This window comes from Chelonus insularis, unplaced genomic scaffold (genome assembly GCF_013357705.1).
Source record: "Chelonus insularis isolate UGA/USDA-ARS -01 unplaced genomic scaffold, ASM1335770v1 contig_35_pilon, whole genome shotgun sequence".
Classification (NCBI taxonomy): Eukaryota; Metazoa; Arthropoda; class Insecta; order Hymenoptera; family Braconidae; genus Chelonus; species Chelonus insularis.
The window spans coordinates 49,700-72,581 of NW_023276524.1; the positions used below are offsets into that span (position 1 = coordinate 49,700).

At 30.7% G+C, this 22,882-nt stretch overlaps 3 protein-coding genes across 11 annotated transcripts; 1 reads left to right on the plus strand and 2 right to left on the minus strand.

The window, feature by feature from the left end:
• Positions 1 to 182: 182 nt before the first annotated feature.
• LOC118067111 (uncharacterized) lies at positions 183 to 17,618 on the plus strand. 6 transcript variants are annotated; one of them, XM_035083678.1, is made up of 22 exons: positions 183 to 872; positions 1,248 to 1,363; positions 6,414 to 6,594; positions 6,835 to 7,428; positions 8,090 to 8,410; positions 8,472 to 8,988; positions 9,075 to 9,503; positions 9,579 to 9,927; positions 10,015 to 10,312; positions 12,267 to 12,344; positions 12,440 to 12,517; positions 13,085 to 13,189; positions 13,274 to 13,677; positions 13,758 to 13,895; positions 13,967 to 14,061; positions 14,149 to 14,371; positions 14,454 to 14,813; positions 14,890 to 15,255; positions 16,157 to 16,227; positions 16,309 to 16,638; positions 16,761 to 16,937; positions 17,020 to 17,618. In XM_035083678.1, the coding sequence occupies exons 3-22, from the start codon at positions 6,433 to 6,435 to the stop codon at positions 17,277 to 17,279; spliced, it is 5,355 nt and encodes a 1,784-aa protein (XP_034939569.1). In that variant the 5' UTR covers positions 183 to 872; positions 1,248 to 1,363; positions 6,414 to 6,432; the 3' UTR covers positions 17,280 to 17,618. The 6 variants fall into 6 exon arrangements, with proteins under 6 accessions (XP_034939569.1, XP_034939568.1, XP_034939570.1 ...); XM_035083682.1 differs by having other exon boundaries at positions 259 to 273; positions 1,266 to 1,363; XM_035083677.1 differs by having other exon boundaries at positions 183 to 1,363.
• On the minus strand, positions 3,662 to 5,976 carry LOC118067113 (probable serine/threonine-protein kinase clkA). 2 transcript variants are annotated; one of them, XM_035083688.1, is made up of 5 exons: positions 5,629 to 5,976; positions 5,397 to 5,544; positions 5,182 to 5,262; positions 4,931 to 5,074; positions 3,662 to 4,867 (listed from the first exon to the last, which is right to left on the minus strand). In XM_035083688.1, exons 2-5 carry the CDS (start codon positions 5,461 to 5,463, stop codon positions 4,218 to 4,220), a joined length of 942 nt encoding a protein of 313 aa, XP_034939579.1. In that variant the 5' UTR covers positions 5,464 to 5,544; positions 5,629 to 5,976; the 3' UTR covers positions 3,662 to 4,217. The 2 variants fall into 2 exon arrangements, with proteins under 2 accessions (XP_034939579.1, XP_034939578.1); XM_035083687.1 differs by having other exon boundaries at positions 3,662 to 5,074.
• LOC118067112 (prostaglandin E2 receptor EP3 subtype) lies at positions 16,129 to 20,163 on the minus strand. 3 transcript variants are annotated; one of them, XR_004690320.1, is made up of 7 exons: positions 19,703 to 20,161; positions 19,353 to 19,592; positions 18,925 to 19,102; positions 18,597 to 18,841; positions 17,938 to 18,166; positions 16,506 to 17,875; positions 16,129 to 16,380 (listed from the first exon to the last, which is right to left on the minus strand). XR_004690320.1 is itself a non-coding variant. In XM_035083686.1 (6 exons), exons 1-6 carry the CDS (start codon positions 19,877 to 19,879, stop codon positions 17,828 to 17,830), a joined length of 1,089 nt encoding a protein of 362 aa, XP_034939577.1. In that variant the 5' UTR covers positions 19,880 to 20,163; the 3' UTR covers positions 16,129 to 17,827. The 3 variants fall into 3 exon arrangements, 2 of the variants coding, with proteins under 2 accessions (XP_034939577.1, XP_034939576.1); XM_035083686.1 differs by having other exon boundaries at positions 16,129 to 17,875; positions 17,966 to 18,166; positions 19,703 to 20,163; XM_035083685.1 differs by having other exon boundaries at positions 16,129 to 17,875.
• Positions 20,164 to 22,882: the final 2,719 nt, after the last annotated feature.

Here is a 22,882-nt window from a genome sequence, read left to right on the forward strand (position 1 = left end):
TCACCCAATAACTCTATAAATACACTTGATACCATTAAATCTGCAAGGATGTGCACCAGCATCTCACCTGGAGCAACCTGGAGTTATCAAAACAAGACGTAGATGGCCCCTCTATCGCTCGGGGGGACCAGGATCCACTTTATTGCTCACACACACAGACTGTATATTCTTGGCATTCACGAGCGGTTATTTCTCCTTCTCTTTTAGATCGCTACAGCGAAGTTGATTTCATTGTGTAGTTGAATATACTGCGAGATCGGTGTGTTTTTAACCGTAAGAATTTGATATAAAATTAAGTGACCTTACTGCCGCGTTGCATTTATTGCGCGATCTTCCCAACTTATATCTTCTTTTTCTACTTATGTATAATTCTTTTAAAAATCATATCTTCGTTGCCTTGGACATAATATTTTTCGCTCTTCACCTTGTACCAAACAATACTTACTTTATTTAGCTTACGTCTTATTATTATCATCGTGTCACTATCATTTTCGGACGATGACACGATCTCTGTTTCCTTTCTCAATGTCGACTGTATGTCTACGTTGCCCCACGCTGATGTAACCCCCCTCTTTACGTCTGGTAACCCGTCTACTATATCGTTTCGATTGCATTAAGTCGCGCGCTGACGTCAGTTCGTCAGTACGTACCGTAGTTGAGTTTGAAGATTGTTCCCTAAGTAGCACAGCCGGTACACTATTATACATCTCTACTCTGTGACACATGAGACCAATTCGATCCCCGAGTGCTTAGATCATTTAAATCGAGCTCTTCAATATGCCAACAATTAAATACCAAGGATTCTTCGTCACGGACCTTTAAAGTGAAATGTGTTTTGAAGATCCTCCGAACTCAAGACAAAAGAACACAAGGTTTGCTACGGATGTTTTTTATAACGGATTCGCCATTCATACTTTTTTCTGTTCTTTTATCTCTCGGTCATTTAAAATATGAAAACAAATAAATAACTCTACTTGCTTTGCTAACTTTTTGCTTTCAAATAAAACAACAATATACTTTAATAAACGTTCGTCAACCGTATGATAAATCATTCAATACTGATCTATTTTTATTTTATTTTATATCATTATTATAATCGTGTTTAGACGTTAGATATATCAAAAAAAATGCGTGCGTAATTGTAATAAGATGCGATAGGAAGTGGTAATATTACGATTGAAAGTGTATGTTGATGTAAAAAAATTTAACCGGCTTATTATCAGTGATATTTATTATTTAATTTTAAGTTAAAGTTTTTTCAAAAGTGATGGATAGTTTTCACCTTCGTAAAAATGATTACAAAATTTCTTAATTATTTCCAAAAGGATATTTATGTTTAATATGTGACCAATCAGCTACGAAAGTAAGTAATTTATTCTCATTTATATCCATATTGTTACTCTAAAATGCTGCTCATGATAATCTTAATTGAAAAAATATTTTAAACAAAGCAACAGTTCAATCAATGAATTAATGTATTTTCTGAGTCATTGATGTTTATATAATACGTAATATTAACAGTATATTGATATTGGTTTATTTTTTACAGGAGGAATAATTAAATAAAAGTGATGATATATGCATTATTGTTATACGATACTTGGTTCTCTCAACTCTATATTTCATGACTCTATAAGCATAACATGAGTAAATTTATTTAGAAAATTTTTCTTTATCTTGATGACTCGCGGAAGAAGTGTTCTTCTCTCTGCGTTGGCGAGTAAGAAACTCTCGGTCTTAGTTGCTTTCACCGAAGTGGCCCCACATACACTGGACAAGCATAGGTATTATATGTATCTACATATAATAGGTGGTTCTACATGTAGATATAGAGTATATACGTACATAGGTACATAGGTACGGTGGAACGTGCCATCCGTATCTAAGATCAGTCCTTTATACTACTCGGTCTCTCTTGAAAGAATGTATCACTGCTCTGCTATCAACTCGTTAATGAGTGTTTTATTTGCTCAATGTAAATTAATTCTGTGATATGGCCTTGATAGAAGTCCAACAAAAGTGGTAAACTCGAATATGAATTATTAATAATATAGAATATTTCAACTGTTATCAGATATTTAATGATTATTTATGTCAATTATTACACTTTGAAATATGTTAATTGGAAATAATTTAATAATTACCGATATAATCTTCGTAAAACATGCTATTGATGATATTGAACGCATTTGTATTTTTTTATTACGTGTTTTAAGGATATATAAATAATGCCATGACATATTTTACGAACTAAGACCGTAATAACTTACGGTCAAAGAATTCTCCTGGTTGGCACGTGTTTTAGATTTTTTTTTATGAACCTCCACCACATTCCAGCGGGTGAGAAACGATGTCCCCGATCTTCGCACAATTAAGCCGCTTTATCCATTAGCCAGGCATATTTATTTATAGACAAGCAAAAACCGGTGTCAAATATTTCGCCTACACCAAAAAGTTTCGCTGGATTTATTTTTTATTATTATGCATTTATCATTTGACATATTTCATTTTGGGCATAGTCCAAACTCCAAAATGTCTTTTTGCATGCTCTTCTACTAACGCTATAACTTAGTCTTTTATACACTTTTTCTTAATCTGCACAGATCGTTTATCGAATATCTCACGAAATATATCAATGACATAATAGATTATCATGCAAATTGTGAAAAATTATTATAATATAAAATGTAAGTTTTATTGTTATATATATATATATATATGTATATACGTCTGGAGGTATCTTATAGATGACTAAGGTGTATATTTATATCTATTAATAAATTAGAAATTCGTTTATCCTACTTTTGTCGTATTTTTTGTATTTTATGACGTCTTGAAGACTTTATAAGTGCAATCGTATTATTAGTATTGTCAGTTATTCATTTATCTGCGAGCAATAAAAATTAATACAATGTTGTGGTTATAAGCAAATAAAATTTGTTTCATTCTTTTTTGTTTTCATTTTGCCCTGCAGTGATATGAGTTATTTATAGATGCATATATAGGATCGTAAACCTTTCCTCCTCTCTTAACGATAATATTATTTATAATAGTATCAGTTCAGTTTTAAATCAGAATCAACGAATAAATCAACTGCTTTTGTTTTATTGAACCTTCAAAAGTTAAGTCATTTTTTCATACTCCTTCAAGAGAAAAATAACTTTTTTTTGTTGTTTAATTTTATTTTGAATGCATACATCATGCAAGAAGAAACTGGAAATATATATTGCTTATAATTTTCATATTTATTTTAAACACGAATATTTATTTTATTTTGTTCAAATTGCATTGCCCAAACACTTATTTCCATTAAATACAGTTTTGTGAAGGATTCGGAATAATAAAGACACGAATTATGTATGACTAACGGTAAAATAGAATATAAATGTTTCGTTTGTAATTTAAATCTTAATTGAAATAATAATAAAAAATTTTCAAAAAGTTTTCATTGGTCAAAATCAAATAAAACGTCTTAAAAGTAAATTATTAATATCAAAAAATTTTTTAATTTATTCAAAATAATTTAGCAAAAGTTTAAAATATTTTTTTAAAAATAGATACTTTTGTTAATACATTTTATATCTTTATGATTAATTGAGTGTATTTTAAAATACAATTAAATAAGAAATTTTAATTAATACAAATAAATATTTTAATCTGATTCAACAAAATTCATTAATTACCAATAAATCCTAAGCTGAATGATTGACATTCAATGATGATAGATTACCATAATCTATTAATTTCTCATTTAGTAGCAATGGAGCTGTAATAGTTTTTAAGTTTTTTTTTCTCAAGTACAAACGAGTCCATTATAAGTAATTCATCAACTATTTACCAATTTCTCATTCAACTCGAAGAAATGAACATTTGTACCCTCCAATAGTTCAGGAAATAACGGGCAATTTTATTTATTAAATAATATAATTATTTATATAATGACCATCAAACTGTATCTTCAATGAACCATGATTATTTTTTAATTAAAACTATTAAAAGCTAATTTCATTGATCAGCTCCATCATTATTTCTATACGAATAAAATGTATGTTATTTTAATAGCTCTTCCGGAGCAGGTATTAATTTATCCAGTAATTGATGGATCCTTTACACCACAGTATTCAGAGCATGATAAGATAATAATAAGATACAGTTACAGGTTCTTTCAGAGAAGTCAATTGTTCATTAGTACACTTGCATATTTTTTTAATCTTCTCCTATCTCGTATTAAAACCTATGTCAATCATCGTAAATATGCCAGTCACTCTGAGGGGTCCAACAATAGTATCGCTTTCCCTCGTGCTATTTTGTCCATCTAAATACTCATGACTTGGATATCCACTTGATGGAGCTTTATAGTTTCGAAATCTACGATTTTCAGGCCGAAAGTTTTCATTGTGGGAATATGAGATATATTCATCACCACCACTTTCGAAATACAATTCAGAATCCATGCCCACTCCAGACATGTATTCTTCATAATCACTTTCAAAACAAGACTCAGTATCGTACTCCAAATCTTCATCAGTGTAGTCAAGTTCATCATCAGAGCATAATTCTTGATTTGTGTTTAAATTGTTTTTTGGAATAACTTGTTCATGGCTTTGACCACAACACGTTTCTACATTGCTGTTTACATTGTTTTGAGGTAAGCCTTCTTCAAGGCTGCACTTGGAGCATGAATTATTAGCACCATAGTCTTCATCACTTCTAATAGGTATGAATTCTTTATCATTACGTTTTGAACTTGAACTTTTGTTTTGATTTGAATTATTGCTTGTAAAATTAGCTTCATTATCACAATTATCACTATTATTAGCATTAGAAATTGAGGTGCTCTGAGGTATGTGACGGTTTTTACAACTTTCTATAGACAAATTTTCATTATGTTTCACGTAGATTGAGTTTGTACTTTTCACTAATTTCTCACCACTACTTTCAGTCGACAAATCTCCATCATATTTCACATCAATTGATTCCTTGTCGTCGATAAATCTCACTTCTTTATTGTATTCGGAGATGCATTTTTTATTTCTACAGTTATTCTTATCCCCATTAATTACATTGAATTTATCTGTCAAAAGAGTATTTATGAATATACTACATTATCATTATGTGTATTCTCTTTTCGTATACATGTATGCATTGATATGTATAAGTGTATAAGTTTAATATAGTTACCATCTTTAGGCTGATCTTGTATTTGAATCATATTCGCAGATAATGTCGAGATATTATCTTTCCAAAGCAATGAATTGCACTCTAAAAATAAATAAAACAGAAATATAATTACCATTGGTTCGCTTTATTAATTTTTTTTCAGTTTATAAGGAAAATTAGCATATAAATCTTTTATCTTATTTATAAATGAGTAATAAAATGTACCTTGTTCTTACCTGTACTACTCGCAGCGTACATAGAATTCTTTCCCGTTTCATTATTCTGGAAATCCTCTTTATTCATTGTGGATGATGGTTTTAATTAAAAATTTATCACAAATTTTTTTTATTTCACTTTAATAATTTTTATTTAATATTCATATACCTAAAATATTTTTCTGTATGTTAATTAAGAATTAATTCTTGTCAAAACTTTATTTCGAAGCAAAATATAATATAATTCTCGTACTTTTCCTAGAACATTTTCTAACTTTCAATTGTCTTTATATATTTTTACCATATAATATATAAAAAGTTTGGACTTTTGATAAAAAATACACAATTTTTGATCATCGATAACACAAAATTTGATAAATTTTGATAGATAATAGTTACTAAATGCACACAATGTTTTCTTAACAATAAAGCAGAAGTATATTGAGAGATAATGGCGACTAAATAACTTTGCGAAAGATCAGTCAGGTATAAATTAAGGTCAGGTCGCAGGACCTTCTTGACCTAAGTGACCATTGTACATATCGTATTGCCAACTTTTACTTATATGCATTTTAAATGAAATTTTAAATTTGGGTGTAAAAGTTGGTACGTTTTCATTTGACTTTCGCAAAAAAAATATCAGTTTGTGAGTCATTGAATATCTTGTGGGAAAAACATTTTTATTGATGATGATCTTTGATGTTTATATTATTTTTTAAGCATGAATATAAACAAATATTTAAAATGAAGTGTTAAAAAATTTAAACTTATTTTATTTACAAAGTTAATCATTTTATATTATTAATTTATGACTAATATCACCAATGTATTTTTATTCTTTCATTTGTAAATTATATTATTCTGAATTATTTGCAATTTTCTTAAATCAATTATATTCTTCAACGAATCATATTCAAATAATCGAATGTTCATCCACACTTAAATTGAGGAATAAAAAACATTAGCTGATTTAGTGTTGTACTGATTTATATTGTCTATATGTGTTTATCCACGATAAATTTCCTTGATTTATTGCAGGTTGAGCAAAGGATGAAGAATGCCTCGCATCAGCGGAGATGGGGAGAAGGGTGGAGGCGAGAAACCAATTGGTGGCTTTGGGGGATGGCTGGGTGCTGGAGTGACAAGATCCACGAGCGGAACATCTGGAAGTGGTTACATAGTTCTAGGGGGCACTAAATATGGAGTTCGCATTTCGCAGGTACAATATAAATATACGACGAGAGAAAATGAAGGTTCAATTTTTCATTGCTAAGGATATTAACTTAATTATCTTCTCCAACACAAACTATGCATTCTATTCAGGTTCTACAGATTGCCTAGAGGTTTGTTATGGAATGGAATTCAATGTTAACATTCTACTTCCTTTATTCCAGCCTTGGCAATCAAAAGCATTTCAGTAATTGAATCAAATTAAACAGAATATTTTTTAACATTCCAGGAAAGTCTACCAACATCCAATTCCATCGAGAACTCATCAGATCTTGATAGAAGTACATATCGCTCCAACTTCTCCAAAGACAAATTGACAGAAAAGAATGGCATGAGTGGTCTGAGTGGCGTCAAGACAACGTTGGAGAACAAATCGTCAATTGACTTGACGACGGCTACGACCAATGTAACCGATTGCTGTTGTATTGGTCCACGTTCGAGGCTCCCTCTTTCACGGATACCACTATCTCCGAATATATATTCAAGTGGGGATGGAGGTATTTCTAACTCAAGCAGAAGCATCGGCAACGCTGGCGTTGATCGTGTGCGAGGTGGAGTAGGAGGACAATCTTTACTACCTCCCACCAAAAGCAAGTTCGCGCGACTACCGTCAAACTTAAATGCTAATAATAACTGCGGGGGGCTGCAAATAGGAAGCCACTACTCCCAGTCACAATCATCCTCGTCGTCATCATCATCAACTAACTCAACCAGTGCTGTCTTTACCACTTTAAGTACAACTTTTGCTCCAATTATCCCTAGTGTTTCAGTATCACGGCAAATATCACAGTGGACCAAACATCATCATCCTTCAAAACTACAGGTACTTCATATATTCTTACGTCTGTTGACACGTTAAATGACCGAAATCTTTAATGCTTATTTCTTAATCACTACTTTTTTATTCTTGTTACATTGTTGTGCTTGAACTACTCTCAATCATTGTGCTACAATTTTTGACATTAAAACACGTGCTTTTAAATCACTGTGAAATACTCATGCCGAGATAGTTTTCATTTTAATATAGCTTCAGTTATTTTTTGAAAACATTTGTAAATACATATCTAGCTTTATCGAAAGATTTAAAGATGATTATGACAGTTAATAGCATAGCATTGACAATAACTAAACTATCAAAAAAAAATCAAAAGAATGAAATAACAAGACGATAGGATAATATCAGTTTAACTTGAGAAATAATCATATAAACTATCGCGTACATATCCGAGTGTCGTTTTTTTTCGAATGTCGAATACTATCCACGTTCGAATATGTATGTATTTAAACCGAGACCAAGTGGTGGCCTATTTATATCATCCCGTGTGAGAGAGAAAAGCATGTTTTCTTGGTACAGCGCGCTCTCCTGGTGACTCAAAACTCAGATGGACACACGAGCAATAATCAGAAATACTCTATTTTTTTCGTTTATTAAACGTTTTATTATTATAAACATTGACGTGGGATATATTAAAATTGCCTTGCAGGAATCAACAACAACAGCGGTGGACCGCCTGCACAAATTTCGATGGAGTGGGGGTGGAGGAGGAAGTGGCAAGAAACCCTCTTCCAGCCCCCGCAGCGAAAAAGCCGAGCGTCTTCGTGAGTTGACGGAGAAACTAAAAAATCCAGCACCAGTACCACCACCCAGGAGGCCATCACGTTTACATTCGACCTCACCACCTCTCAGTCAGCATAATCATTATCATCATCCTCATCAACATCGAAATAACGGCAGTAGTGTCAATAATAAGAGCAATAATGATAATAATAACAATAAAAACAGCAATAACAATGATAATTCCCAGGTATGAATTAAAAAAAAAATTTATTGGTGTTTTTACAATATTTATTACTTTTTTTTTGTAGGTTACGAGTAAGTTAAACATTCTCAGCTATCCCAGCAGCGGAGAAAGTGAATGTGGTAATTTAAATTTCGTTAGTAAACATGATAACGGTAATCCAAAGACGTTTTCATCAAGTTTGCGGGTTGGAGAAGATAGCCAGATTGCTCAAGTGACGAGTAACGAAGATGAGAAAGTTAATCATCAGTGTAGTACATTATCTCCGCGTAGAACTTCATGGTCTAGTAACGAAAGTGTTATTGATAAGAGAACACCTGGTAACACCGATAAATTTACACGGTCCATTGACGCGTTCAGTGATTCAAAACACTTGAGGCAATGCAGTGATTCAGTGGTAGACAGTGCGAAGTGTACCGATCTTTATAATTTATCAATTCCATCTATAATCTCTAACGAAAGTAGCCAAAGCGAGATTAGAGATGCTGTGGCAAGATTAGAGCCTCGCGGACCACTTTTATCTTATCAGACTACTGGAGTACCTTTTAGAAGCGCATCTTTTAGCCAAGTAGATTTTAACAAAGGTAAAGATAGAGCTAAAAAATCAAATACATGATACTGTTATCTTTGATTAATTTTTTAATTCTTTTCTTGACCTCCTTTATGACAGGAAATATTCGACATAGGAGCCAGCCCAACCCTAATACTCATCGGACTGAATTCAAAGATGTCAGAATTAATACCTTGCCTAGAATTAAGGGAGTATCAACCACTCCTGGTGGTTCTACAACACAAAATATTCCAAATTACCAGAGTCCACGTATTTCGACGGCTAGCATCGACAGTACTTTATTAACCCCTAGCGATGGAACAAGTAGTAATCAAAATCATGAAGAATTCAGACCGAAGAGTGATGGATCAGAAAGTCTTACTACTTCAAGTGCACTCACGAGTCCTGAACCACCTGTAACGACAAGTCAAGAACTGAAAATTAATCAAACTCAGTTAGATTCTCCAAGTATGATAAATGATAGTGTGACTGAAAATGCTGATAAAATGATAGATTTTCGCGTTGAAACATCAGTAGCAGAAACGAAAGGTATATATTATAATTTATTAATAATAATTAATTTTCTGACTCATAAATTATCTTTTTTAATGCATGTTTTTCTAGAACCGAAAGTAGAATTACATGAAGTAATTATTACACCACCACCGGAAGAATCAAGATTGAGTCAAACTAGTGAAACAAACCAAGTACCGAGTGAAACAACGGTTTCCTCTGAGACTTCAACGTTTTCAGGAAAGGTCAGAAGGTACCGTGGTGACACAAGCAAACGAAGAAAAGGAGTATATATTACACAATGGCCGGAACCATCGGAATATATTCCAATGCTAGATAGAAATAAACTGTCAGCACAAAGCAGTGAAGAAAGAGAAGAGAAGGAGGAGAAAAAGGAGAAAGATGAATTGCTAGCAGCTTTTAGCGATGTTTCTGATTGTGAAGGCCATGTTCTTCAAAGGTAACTGAATGTTGTTATCTTAAATAGGTAGTTTTAAATAAATTCTTTTCATTATTAACTTTAATTATACATCAACTCACATTATAGATATAGCAAACGACCTCTTCGTGGTCCATATGGTCAAATGCTAGAGGCAGAAATGGCAAAACCTAAGACTGTGGATATAGCATTAGGAGAACATTTTGAACCAAAGAGAAAAACTTCTGCAAATTTGACATATAATTCGGAAATTCATAGCCACTCGGAACCACCAACTCCTTCTCATCATCGAACCACTTCCAGTCCGAGTAAACTTGAAGGTTTACCTGAACCAAGCCCAGAACTTTTGGCACAACTTCTTCGAGGATCCTCGGAAAGAATGGCTCGTACACCCACTCATCGAAATGTAAGACACTGTTGCAAAAAAGATTATGCGTAAAACATATATTCTAATTTGATTAATTTATATTTACAAAATAAGCTAATACATTTTGAAAGATAATTTAAAAATATGTCAATTATGACTTCAATGAAATAATATACAGCAGAAAAGCCTTATGGTTTATATCACATCGTTAAAGAAGCAGACACAAAATACTGCATTAAGTATTTTAAGTAATCCAATGAATACATACATATTGAGAAATGCTCGAAATTTACGTCAACTAGTCGGCGTAAGCCAAAGTGTCAGCTTGGCAAATGATTTTGTGTTTTTTTTTAAAACGCATTTGCCGACAGTTTATAGATAACTTATAGATAACTAAAACTCTAATCACGTTTCACTCCTTTTACGGAACAACTCATGATACCGGAAATAAACGAGTAACACATCCAAATTGACGTGAATGAGGACTTCCGGCGCCGCCCTGCATTCAATTGCTCAGAGAAATCACGTAACATAACACGTAAAGTCGTATCCATACAAAAATAAGTGTCTATTTCTTCTCGTTCATAAAATCGTAGTCGAGTAGCTGAAAATACTAAATCATCGACTATTCTTCTATACATATTTCTAAAATTCATATAAAAATCCAAACATCTAGTGATTTATGATATTGAAAAACTAGTAAAGTGAAATATATTTACTTGGATGTATTTTTTTTTTATTAAGTAGAAAGTTGCATGAGAATAGAAAGGGACGATCATAATCGCAATATTCTCTAAAAGCTATTTTTAATTAAGTTGAACGCATTTAAACTATATTACTTCAATTAATTGAACTAAAAGTAAGATTAATTAGATCAAAGATCATTAATAATCATCAATAATAATTGTAATTACACCAGTCAATTAATTTATTCGAAGGAATTAAATAATTACTCGATACCTGTTTTCATTTTCAAAAGTTAGTTGATTTATTGTCCATTAAAGACAGACAGTTACTTTCATCTTCATGTTATTATACTATTCTAAATAATTTATTTACTCAATAGAAATTCTTTTCTGGGTAATAAAAACAACATTTGTGGTTGAAGATAAGAGGTCATTCTTTTTCGTGTGTAAAAATCAAGTTATTAATGTTGACATCCAATGATCAATCTTATGTCCAATTAAAGTGGAAGTTAAATTTAAACAGGGTGGGTTTTTTATAAGACTGTTTCTCACATTATTGTACCAACAAATTTTTTACGAATGAAACACAGGACTGAAATGTCTTCCAACATGTTATTTTTACATTTTAGATGCTTGTAAATGTGAACATCTGCCAAAATTAGAATGGATTCATTGATCGAATTAAAATGAAAACCAATAATTTTTTCCGTATTCTAGGATAAAAAATATTCTAAGTAACTATTGAATAATTTTAGAATGAATCGAAATCAGTTGATAGATTTGTTTAATTATATAGATATTGTTTCTCATGTATACACGTGAGTTTATGAACCCGTGGCTGTTACGTGTGCAACACGTGTTTTCTCTTTGACGTATACAAAGCTCCAGCTTCCCTCAAAGACAGGGATAATACTGGCCCATCGTGTCAGTCATGAATTTCTCTTCAAAGTTGATTATTTGCTCTCCTCGATAACATCTCTAAACCTAATAAATTTGTGTTCTATATACATCTATCATTTGTGTATAGTTTTTGATTATCGAGAGAGCTTTTTATGCATTATGCCTATAAACAAAAAGCGATCTTTCAAACGAATATTATCGTCAGTTTTTCCAGTGATAAAAAGTCGGTTTGATTGTCCAGAAAATCCGGGAAAACTCACGAAAAACATTCCGTTTATCAGCAATTCATCTTCAATATGTAATCTTAACTATGTAATGTTATAAATTTCATTTATTTATAAACTCACTTTATGTATGAATAATTTGCAACTAAATAATACTAATTTTTTTCCTTGCATCTATTTTAGGACACAAGGACTCATGTTGTCGTAGAGCTTTATGATACTGAAAAGTCATATGTTGAGGCGTTACAAATACTGGTCAATGTAAGCAATTTATATTTTTATAACTTTGTAGCTACTATTTAAATGAATGAAAATTTTTAAACATATTTATAAAACGTTTATTTTTCTCTTTGTAGAAATATCTGCAAACTTTAAAAGGTCCCGATAATGCAGGTCTTATCGATTCAACAACAGTTGATGAAATATTTTATAAGGTAATTTAGCAAATAACTCTAGTAGCATTGTTTAGCTAATAATATTAATAATAATTCGATACAACGACGAAGTTATTGTTTCGGATATTATATAGAAGATTAACCAATAGTTATGAATATGTTATTCAAAAAATGTAAAAAACAATACATTTCGAATTAACTGAAATACTTGAATGCTTGAAAAAACATCTGGTCTCAATCTCTGTCAAGTCTAATATGCGATAACATAGGATAAAGTTTACCCTATTTGAAAGGAATGGAATAATATATTATTATATCATAGCAGAAATGTTTATAAATAATACCAACAATAACAATATTTGTCATCAATCAGATATTATGAAAAGCTTACAATTGAGTATTATCTCACAAGCTTTTAATTTATATAATTACCATCACAATGAGTTATATGACCTAAACAGCTAATATATAATATCAATTATTCGAATACTATCTTTGTTCAAATTATTGTTTAATGTCAATATAAATATTATTTTTTTACTGTTTTTTTTTAAAGTGAACTTTCAATGCGCATATAGTAATCACGTCAACAAATTTATTCAATAGATACCAGCAATTCTCAGTCACCATGAAATATTTCTAGAAGAGCTTAGAAAGAGATTGGATACCTGGGAACTTGGACAAACGATCGGAGATGTGTTTCTCAATGTGGTAAGTGAAAAGACCCTTTTTAATGCAATTGCATATAATATCTCATTGATCAAATTCCTGAGGATAAAGTTTCCTTCTTTACAGTTTACAAAGCCAGCCGTCTTAGAGACATATACACTCTTTCTTAATAATTGGAAATCAGCGAAAAGAGCGATAAAAACGGCTTGTCAAGCAAAACCAGCGTTTGCACGATTTCTCGAAACGATGGAACGAGAACACAAGGGAAAGTTAGGACTTGATCAGCTATTGATTAAACCGGTGCAAAAGATTCCAAGGTATGAACTGCTCATTCAGAGGCTTTTAAAGCATACAGACACTTCACATCCAGACTATGAACTACTGACTGCTGCACAAAAAGAAGTGCATGAACTCGTTGTAAAAATTAATTGTACAGAGAGGGAATCCCTTGAATGGGAACAACAGCAGACGACATTGCGAGAAGTTCAGTCGTTGGTTGAAGGATTAGCAGGAATAGTTGCTAACGATAGGTTTGTTTTTGTCTAAACATAAATACTTGGAGTAATTATTTTCAATTTTCAATCATTAAATCATTTTATTCATATTTTAGAGCATTTATTCGACATGATCTTGTAACTATTGCTTCAAATCAAGGAACGAGAAAAGAACGAGCACTTTTTTTATTCTCAGATCTCTTAGTTATTACGAGTATTAAGCGAAGAAGTGGAACGATCAGAAAGCCTTCTACGTAAGTTAATAAGTTTGTTTACTTTTAAACAAAATTAAAACAAAAAACTAATCAATTATTAAACTATTTAGGAGCTCTTGTCCAAATAGTTTGATGAGTTTACTTGAAGCTAACAAGTATAAGTTGCTTATGAGAATTTCTCTGAGTGATCTAGAAGTAATGAAAGGTAAGTAACTCTTAATATGATATATTTTTTAATAAATTAATCCATATTTTTTTTTACTATCGTATTTGTGTATTTTGTTCTATACAGCTAAAGATGAAAATTTGAGAAAAATGGCTCGAGAAGTCGATCACTTGAGAGAAGATTGTGCAACACTAGCTCAATTGCAGGAACTCGCGGCTACTTTACATGGATCAAAACATCAGCTGGAAGATCTCATTAAAGAATTATTGGCACAAACTCAACGTCAGTTGATCGAACGAAATGCTGCGCATTCACAATTGGCATGCCTGGAATTCACTTTGAATACGCAGTAATATTTTTAAACTTTTTCAACCCTTTGAACTTAATTCACTTAACACGGTAAAAATAACAAGTATTTAAATGTCTCACAGGTCAGGTGTTGAGAATATTTCCGTCATGTTTACAAAGCCTGATAAAAGAGCGAGTTGGGAGGATAGTTTCAATGAAGCTAAACAAAAATTAGCATTGTCAACTGATAAAAGGCCATCTCCAGAGTTTCTTGGTCCATTACCTATCCGAAAGACTCGAGCTGGACTTCAGTTTACTTGTGCGTCACCCACAATCTCAAATGGCCATGAAACTAGTGATGTATGGGTCTGCAATAGTGATGGATACGTTGGTCAAGTGTGTGTATTAAGTTTAAATCCAGAACCAGCTCAAGTTACTTCGTGCAATGGCGTCTGTAATTCTCGTATTCTCTGTGTTGCTGGAATTCCTGCAACTCCCGTAAGGTATTTATTTTTTAAAATGATACCAAAAAAACTGATGAATTTAATAAAGTATTTGAAGCTAATTATGTTTTACCAGTTCTGACCTGCATATACTACATGACAAGAAAATGAGCAATAGTAATAACAGTTTTTCAACTGCAAAAAGTGGAATCAGTATTTCAGTGCAAGACGCCGATGCTAGTGAAAGAAATATTAACCTGGACAGTAGTTCAAGTTCTAGTGATTCAGATTCTGATGACATTCCTCGAACAGAAACAACCGGCGGTTCTCTGTATGGAGATTTATCCAGTATAGACGGTACTATGGAGGAAGATATAAATCAGCCTACAATGTGGTTGGGAACCGAAGACGGTTGTATTCATGTTTATAACTGCAATGATAATATTAGAATAAAGAAAAATAAAGTCAAAATTCAACATGGAAGTAGTGTTCAGTCTATCATGTAAGTTATTTTCAAGTTATTGGCTTATTTATTGATACTTTGACTGTCCACAAGTTTCATAAATGTCAAGAGTAGTTTTTCTATTCAATTAAATAAACTCAATTGGAAGATAATTAATTGGTCCAGTCAGTATTGATGCATCATGAGCAGTTAGAGTATTTTTGTTTTTTAATTTTTTGTAAAGTATGATGCAAAATTTTTACAAATGATTAATGTAATAGAGAAATTTATGTCAGTTATTTAAAATATCAAGATAGAAGTATCTGTAAATATTTAATCCATTAAAAAATTTTTTACTCACTAATTATTATTTTAATTCTCTTCCTCTAAAACAAGCTTTACGTGACAGAGAATATAGAGAGGTTTCAAATAATTATAATTATCATTTATAAAACGTGATAAAATTTATATTAACATTCTCTCTCGTATATATCTAAAACTACACAATATTTTTTTTACATCCTTGAGTGAAATTGTTTTGCTGTTAAGTAGCTTGTTCATAATTTTTCAAGTAAGCTATTCATGTTTTTTTTTGTGTGCTAACTTAATACTGTAAGTACAGTATTAAATTCTACTAGCACATGTCTAGAAATTCAGTAATCTAAAATTTTTTAAAATTCACATCACTTTTCAATTAAACAAAAAAAAATTTTTTCAAATACCTCTTATTATTTACATAATTCTTAAATAAATGATCAAAATTATCTAATCATTTTAACTGATAATGCGCCAATACTGTCTAGACAATTTTTTGTTCAATTGAATGAAATGAATTGAAAGGCTTTATTGATATACTCCAATAAACTTGTTGAAAGGATCAGAATATCAATGCTCAATTTTATTTTATTGTTTTTTAATCAATTACTATTGTTATTAATTTTTTTTTCTTTTTTATTATAAGATATCTAGATAATAAAGTATTTGTGGCTCTGGCGAATGGCGATGTAACTATTTATTCTCGAGATGCACATTGTAAGTAAATTATGTCCATTATGCTCTCTCAATATAATTATAATAGATTACAATGAAGTAATTCAATGGTTCATTTTATAGATGGCTGGAGTACATTAGATGCTTTGACAGTCTCAGTTGGTACACCGGAAACACCGGTAACAAAAATGGTACCTGTATCAATAACGAATAAATTATGGTGCAGTTGTCACAATTCTATAAAAGTACTTAACACAATGACAATGGAAGTTGAACATTCTTTTAATGTAAATGGAGAGAATGGTAGACCAGTGTCTTACTTGGCAGCTTCAAATGGTCTTGGTGTGTGGATCTCACTTCACAATAGTGCAGTACTTAAACTTTTCCATACTACTTCATATGAATGTTTAACAGACATCAATATTGCCCCTGCTGTAACTAAAATGCTTGCCAGTAAGTATTAAATCCTAGAGCAATATCCTAGTCCACTTGAACAGCTATCATTTACTATAAAATACATCAATTTTATAGTGAATGAAGCAATGAAATTTATTTTAACAGAAAAATTAAATTTGTTGCAGACTGTGATGATATAATACGACAACACAAAGCAGCATGCTTACGAGTAACCGCTCTTTTGGCATGCAATGATATTTTATGGATCGGTACAAGTGCAGGTGTACTTCTTACGGTACCTATTCCTCATATAAAATCCTCCACACAGCGGTTACCGCAGTCTCCGCCAGTTATTGGTATATAAATACTATTCTATTACTCTTCTCAGGTGATTAATTATTGATTATTATAAAACTCAATGGTCTATTGATTTTTCAGGTATTCCACATGGTCATACTGGTCACGTTCGCTTCATCACGTGTGTGGAAGCACCATCCTCAATTAAGTCTGATATTTCTTCCGACATAAATCGATGTTCTATAAAAATGAAATCGCCACAAAATAATTTAAATCGGAAAAAATTATTAATTATATCTGGAGGTGATGGCTACGAGGATTTTCGTGGTCCTCAAGGTTCAACAGAGCTCCAAGCAGGTAGAGAAGATTCCACTAATCACCTGCTGCTGTGGAAAATTTAATTGATATATTTTATTAAGCCATGTATATACTGAAAACCCGTACTTAAGGTAACTGACATCATAGCTAAAAGTAAACATTCTAAATGTCTGAGAGTCAGATCATTATTTTGTTAAGAAAATTATTGGAAATAAGTTGTCTAAACTAATTAAGAAAAATTTAATAATATTTATTAATTAATACTATATTTTGCTGGAGTGCAATAACAGGCGAATACTTTAACAAATAGATTATTATCATCGTAAAAATGTATTTACGTTCTATTTATACAATTATTATCTTATTTGTATATTTGGAAAATTAATTATTGATTATGAAGTACTAAATTTTTTTAAATACTATTAAAATTTTATGAGATTCTTTTAATTCCATTTATCACTTTGTCATTTGTTTAAAGCCTACTCGAGTATTATTTAAGTATGATTATTATTTTTACAATAAATAAATCGACTCAATAGTAAATTGATGATATCAGTCAATTGATATTAGAGAGTCATGGTTTCTGTATACACTTCATGAAAATGTCCATTTATGAGAGGTGGTACTTCAGTTATTGGAGTTGGTGGATCTCCACTGCTACCACAATGATCTGTGGTTTCTAAGAACCAATAATATTATTTATTCTTCTTTACAATTTATTATGTAGTTTGGCTTACATACCAGCAAAAGAGCTGTTGCGACTCCTCACCGGACAACAAATCCTCTTTAAGTATTTATTCAAAGGAATTCTCCCTCTAGGCATTCGCAATAGCACGTAAATGTATGGGTCCAACGTAAAATGAATACAAAGAAGTATGTCCGCAATTATATGGAAAAGTCGGATTATTTTTTTGATAAGTTTTACATCTTCTCCGAGGCTTAGTGAATATTGAGCTAAAGGAATCGATATCTGAAATAGTAATTGATTATGATGGAATTTTTATTGATGAAAAAAACAAATTCCTTCGTTTAAGAAAAATGTTTAAATTAAATTCATTTCAACTTTACTACAACTAGGGTAAGGAACAAAATAAATAAAATTTAAAAGGACGAAATTTAACGCAAAACTGTACAAAAGTTTTGAAATTTATGAGCAGTTTGGAATTTAAAAAATTCCATAATGAAATTTGCCATTTATTTTAATATCTTATATCTTTTATTCTAATTTTAACTGAAAGCATAATTTGTTGCTCCAATTTTTTGGAGCATTTACGAATGAATATTTTCGTTAATCTTTACAATTTTCTGGATTTGTTGAAACAAATATTTAAACAGAATAATTGCAATACATGTTTTCCTAATATTTAACTATTGAAATTTTTATTATTATTTTAACTCACCATTTGTGGCATCCAGCAGATTACGAACGATATTGACAGTACTGCCATCAATTTCGCAAAAGCACGTTCTTCAACAGTTGTCCCGATTTCTGAAGGTGTTGATGACTTAGTAGACGAAAGAAATGGCTTATTACGTGAAGAAGATCTGGAGACTCTTCTCAATACTCCATACTTTTGACCAAGTTTTCGAAGTACTCTCGAAACAGCCAAGTTGCACCATACTATTGATAAACAAAGTAATGTTCCTGGAATAAAAATCAATAAAAGAATAATTGCAATTCATTTATAATTATTTAAGATAATTTTAATAAAAATAAAAATTATTTACCGAAGAAAAACCAGACGTAAGCATAAGAAATATCTATTGGTTCAGTGGCTTCACGATAACGCACACAATTACCATTTTTATAATACAATCCAAATCCAAAAAGGGGTAAACTTGTCAAAGTCAATGCTGCAATCCACAAGCCCAGCATACACTGAACAATTCTTGGAAACGTCACATGCTGTAACATTTTTCGATGATAGTAAAGTGTAAGCATAAATAAAAAAGGCTACATAGCATTTACTAATTATGATAACCCAATTTATGTGACTGGGTTATCAGTATATTGTTAGTATACATGTTCATTTCATGTCCAGTTCCAATTTTAATTAAATACTAACAAATGAAAATAATATTTACTGATATTTTTTTTTGATTTATCAAATATGGTATTAAAGAGAAAAAACGTGCTGTTTTTATCTTCATTGTACCTTTTGATAAACGAAAGGCCGGGTCAAAGCTAGCCATCTCTCAGCTGCCATAACTATTGCGACGCATCCACTAAAGAGTCCAAAAAGGCGCCAGACTATTCTCAGTGAACAAAATTTTTGTGATTTCGTGACTGAGTTCACATAGATTGTTATGTACATCTGTATCAACATGCCTAAAAGGGCAACCAAGTCATTAGTTGCCAAACAACGCAGCATCAGCAAATGCTTCCTGTTTCGCCGCTAAATAAAAACAAAATAAATGTTATTATGTGTGCTGTATTGTATTTAATAGAGTTGAATAAACTTATCCTATTCTAATTCATGAATAGAAATGTAATTTATTTATCAACCTTGTCTTTGTAGAATAGAGTAATTAACGCTGATACGTTGCCAAAGATACCACATAAGTAGACGAAAGTTAACACTATTTGAGAACCAATAGACACATGTCGTTTTGACAGTGTTATTGTTGCTGGAGTTGTCATTGTTTCGTTGATTGTTAAATTTAATAAAGTATCGTTCCACATTGTTGGTAGATTTCTAATCTTTCCAGTTGATTCTTTTCAAACACTTTCTTCACTTATAACATAGCTATTTAACTGTGAATTACAATTCAGTATAATTTCAATGGTTAGTAAAAAAAAAAAATTTTTTAAATTATGAAATAAAATTTTCATTGCTTATATATTTTCATTTACTAAAATTTTTTTAAAGTGAAAGATGTTTGTAATGAATAGTAGTTTATTGTTCACTAGATCTCCAACAACTTTGTTCTCTGAGCACAGTTGACGCTTAACTGATCTAAACTCAACGTATGAAGCAAGTTTTGTTTGGAGATACAGTGTCATCAATATACTTACCCATGTTACTTGTCGGTACATCGATTTATACACATAAGATTCGCATTTGAACATCCAATAAAAACATCTGTTTAAAAATAAGTACCTGTGGCATATAAAAGTGTGAGTAAAGTTTTCGATGAAAGGATTGTTTTTTCATGTGTTTTAAAGCTTTGACCAGGTTCATTTGAATAAAAAAAATGCAATTAAAGATGATAGTAATTGATATGTAATTTCTTCAGCAAGATACTATGTTCTTTATATTTTATCATTGGATGTAGATTTTAATTTTTCAAAATAGATAAAAAAAGGAATTGAAAAGCTTGCATAATTAAGTGTTTTCATATACGATAAACGTAGTGTTTATGACCACCTTTCTTTTTACTACTTTCAAAGATAGTAAGATGAGTAAAGGTTGAAATAACTGTGAGTTTAAGTCATAAAATTTAAAGTTTAATTTTCTACAAATAGATAATGGATTAAGGAAAAATCAAGAATTTTTGTGGATTGATAGTCATAAAGAAAGTATTTTTATTTAAAATAGATAATATTTAGTTTCGTTAATCAAAGTGCATGAAAGAAATATAGCAATCTATAAGGATAAAATATATAATATCATTTGCATAATAATAATTGTGACCTACTAGTAATAGAAAAACTAATAATTTCTCGGTCAAGTTGATAAAATTAAAATTCACGAGCTCATGCTTATAAACGGTACTTCATTATTTAATAAATATTTTTTATTCATCGTTAAAAACCTGATTTATCAAGTACATAAGAAAATACATATTTTAAATGAGTTGATAATAAAAATCAATTATCAAGACAGTAATGTCAATGATTTTTCATGACTAAAAATCGTTTTTAATATAGTATGTATTTATAAATTTCCTTCATGAAAGTAATATTTTTTTCAATAATAAATAAATTCTTGAAAGAAATATATTGAGAAATTTATTATTGTTAATAGTATTTTCTTCAAGTATTTCACTGTGCCATTATTACAACAAAATAAATAGCTACACTACGTAAAAAATAGAGTCAACCCTCTGTCTCATTCCAAGTATATCCTTAGGCTAACTATTAGTAATAAGGTTTAATTTTTTCTAAGAAATTATCCTCCTCCTACTTTTGGTTGCTAAGATACTTTTCACCCTTCTTGATTTTCTTAATAATATCTCAAAGAGTGAGTAAATGTCTCTTATAAAAAAGAAATTAATATCGTTGTACCGGCATGCGTAAGATTTTTTTTATTATTAACAAGAATGATGAATCTTTGTTTTTCAGAAAGTAAGTAAATTCGAATCACGAGATAGCCTCAATGCAAAAAAAACGATAGAAAGGAATAAATCGATTGCAACAAATACAGTAATGTTTCATCGTGCAGTCTTCATCACGTGTGTATAATTTAGTTGTCCACCTGATTCGCATAGCGAAATAGTAGTCACAAACAATTGTAAAATAAAACAATAGAGTTATATACATAACAAGTATAAATTCAAAAGGTGTTTATTAAACGAAGCAATGCGCATCACGGATATGCAGAATACACAACAGAATATTTGAATAATATTACTGAAGAAAGATAAAATAAAGTGACAGATACGTCTCAAGAGAAAATAAGATAAGTTTGAACTTATTGATAATACGATTAACTTTCTGAAGATCTCGTAAATGATACCATCATCAAAATAGGGAGATAATTGAAACTAGCAGTGATTCTTGAAAAGTCTTTTTTCTAATTTGTCATCATTAATTTTGGAGTCTGATCATTACAATAATTATTGATACCGGACACAAATTGATGAATTCAATGAGCAATTGATTTTTGAATAAGATACATGAATCGTTGGCATGCATAAGAATTGATGATTCTATTAATAAAAAAAAATTTGCAACTTTATTATGTTTTTTTGATATTTAAGGAGGTAATATGTTACGAAAGCATAAACATACAATAGGAAGAGTCGAATACAAGGAAAAAACAAGTTTGGCTTAATACGAATACAGGTAATGGAGTAGTGACATCCTGGTTTTGCGTTAATGGCTCCATTGTAACTTCAGGTGATAAATTTTTTCAATTTCCAAGTTTTAACCATTTCACGAACTTTCCACAATTAAGACATTCAGAAATCCAGTAAGTTTTCTGGTAAATTCTGTGACATTTATATTATTGTTAAATAAAAAATAAATTTACTAGAAAATCTGCATAAGCTTAAAAAGTAAATTCAATGTCTTTGACTGATAAGATATGAATTAATTTTCTGTATATCAATGAATGTTATTGATCAAATAAACAAGAAATTATTTATTCTTAAAATCAAAATATAATTTGAATAAGCTTTGTAAAGGTATCATTTTTTGTGATTATAATTATTTTTTCTTTACCATATTATCTATATTGATTCCAAATAGCTCACGAAAATTTGTTTAATATTTATATCATTTATCAATATTAAGATTTTTTATTACTTTCACTATTGAAATAAATCTTTCTCATTTCAAAATCAATATCATTGCGTGCGTACATCTTCAACGAATCCATCAACTACGTCATTTGAAGCGATTTAATTCCTAATCTGCAGTTTATTCAAGGTCAATAAACCAGTGTTTTCATCAATAATTCTTTGTACTCAGTTTGTCAACTTGAATTCAAGTTAACATGTACTAATAAAGCGTACGCAAGTA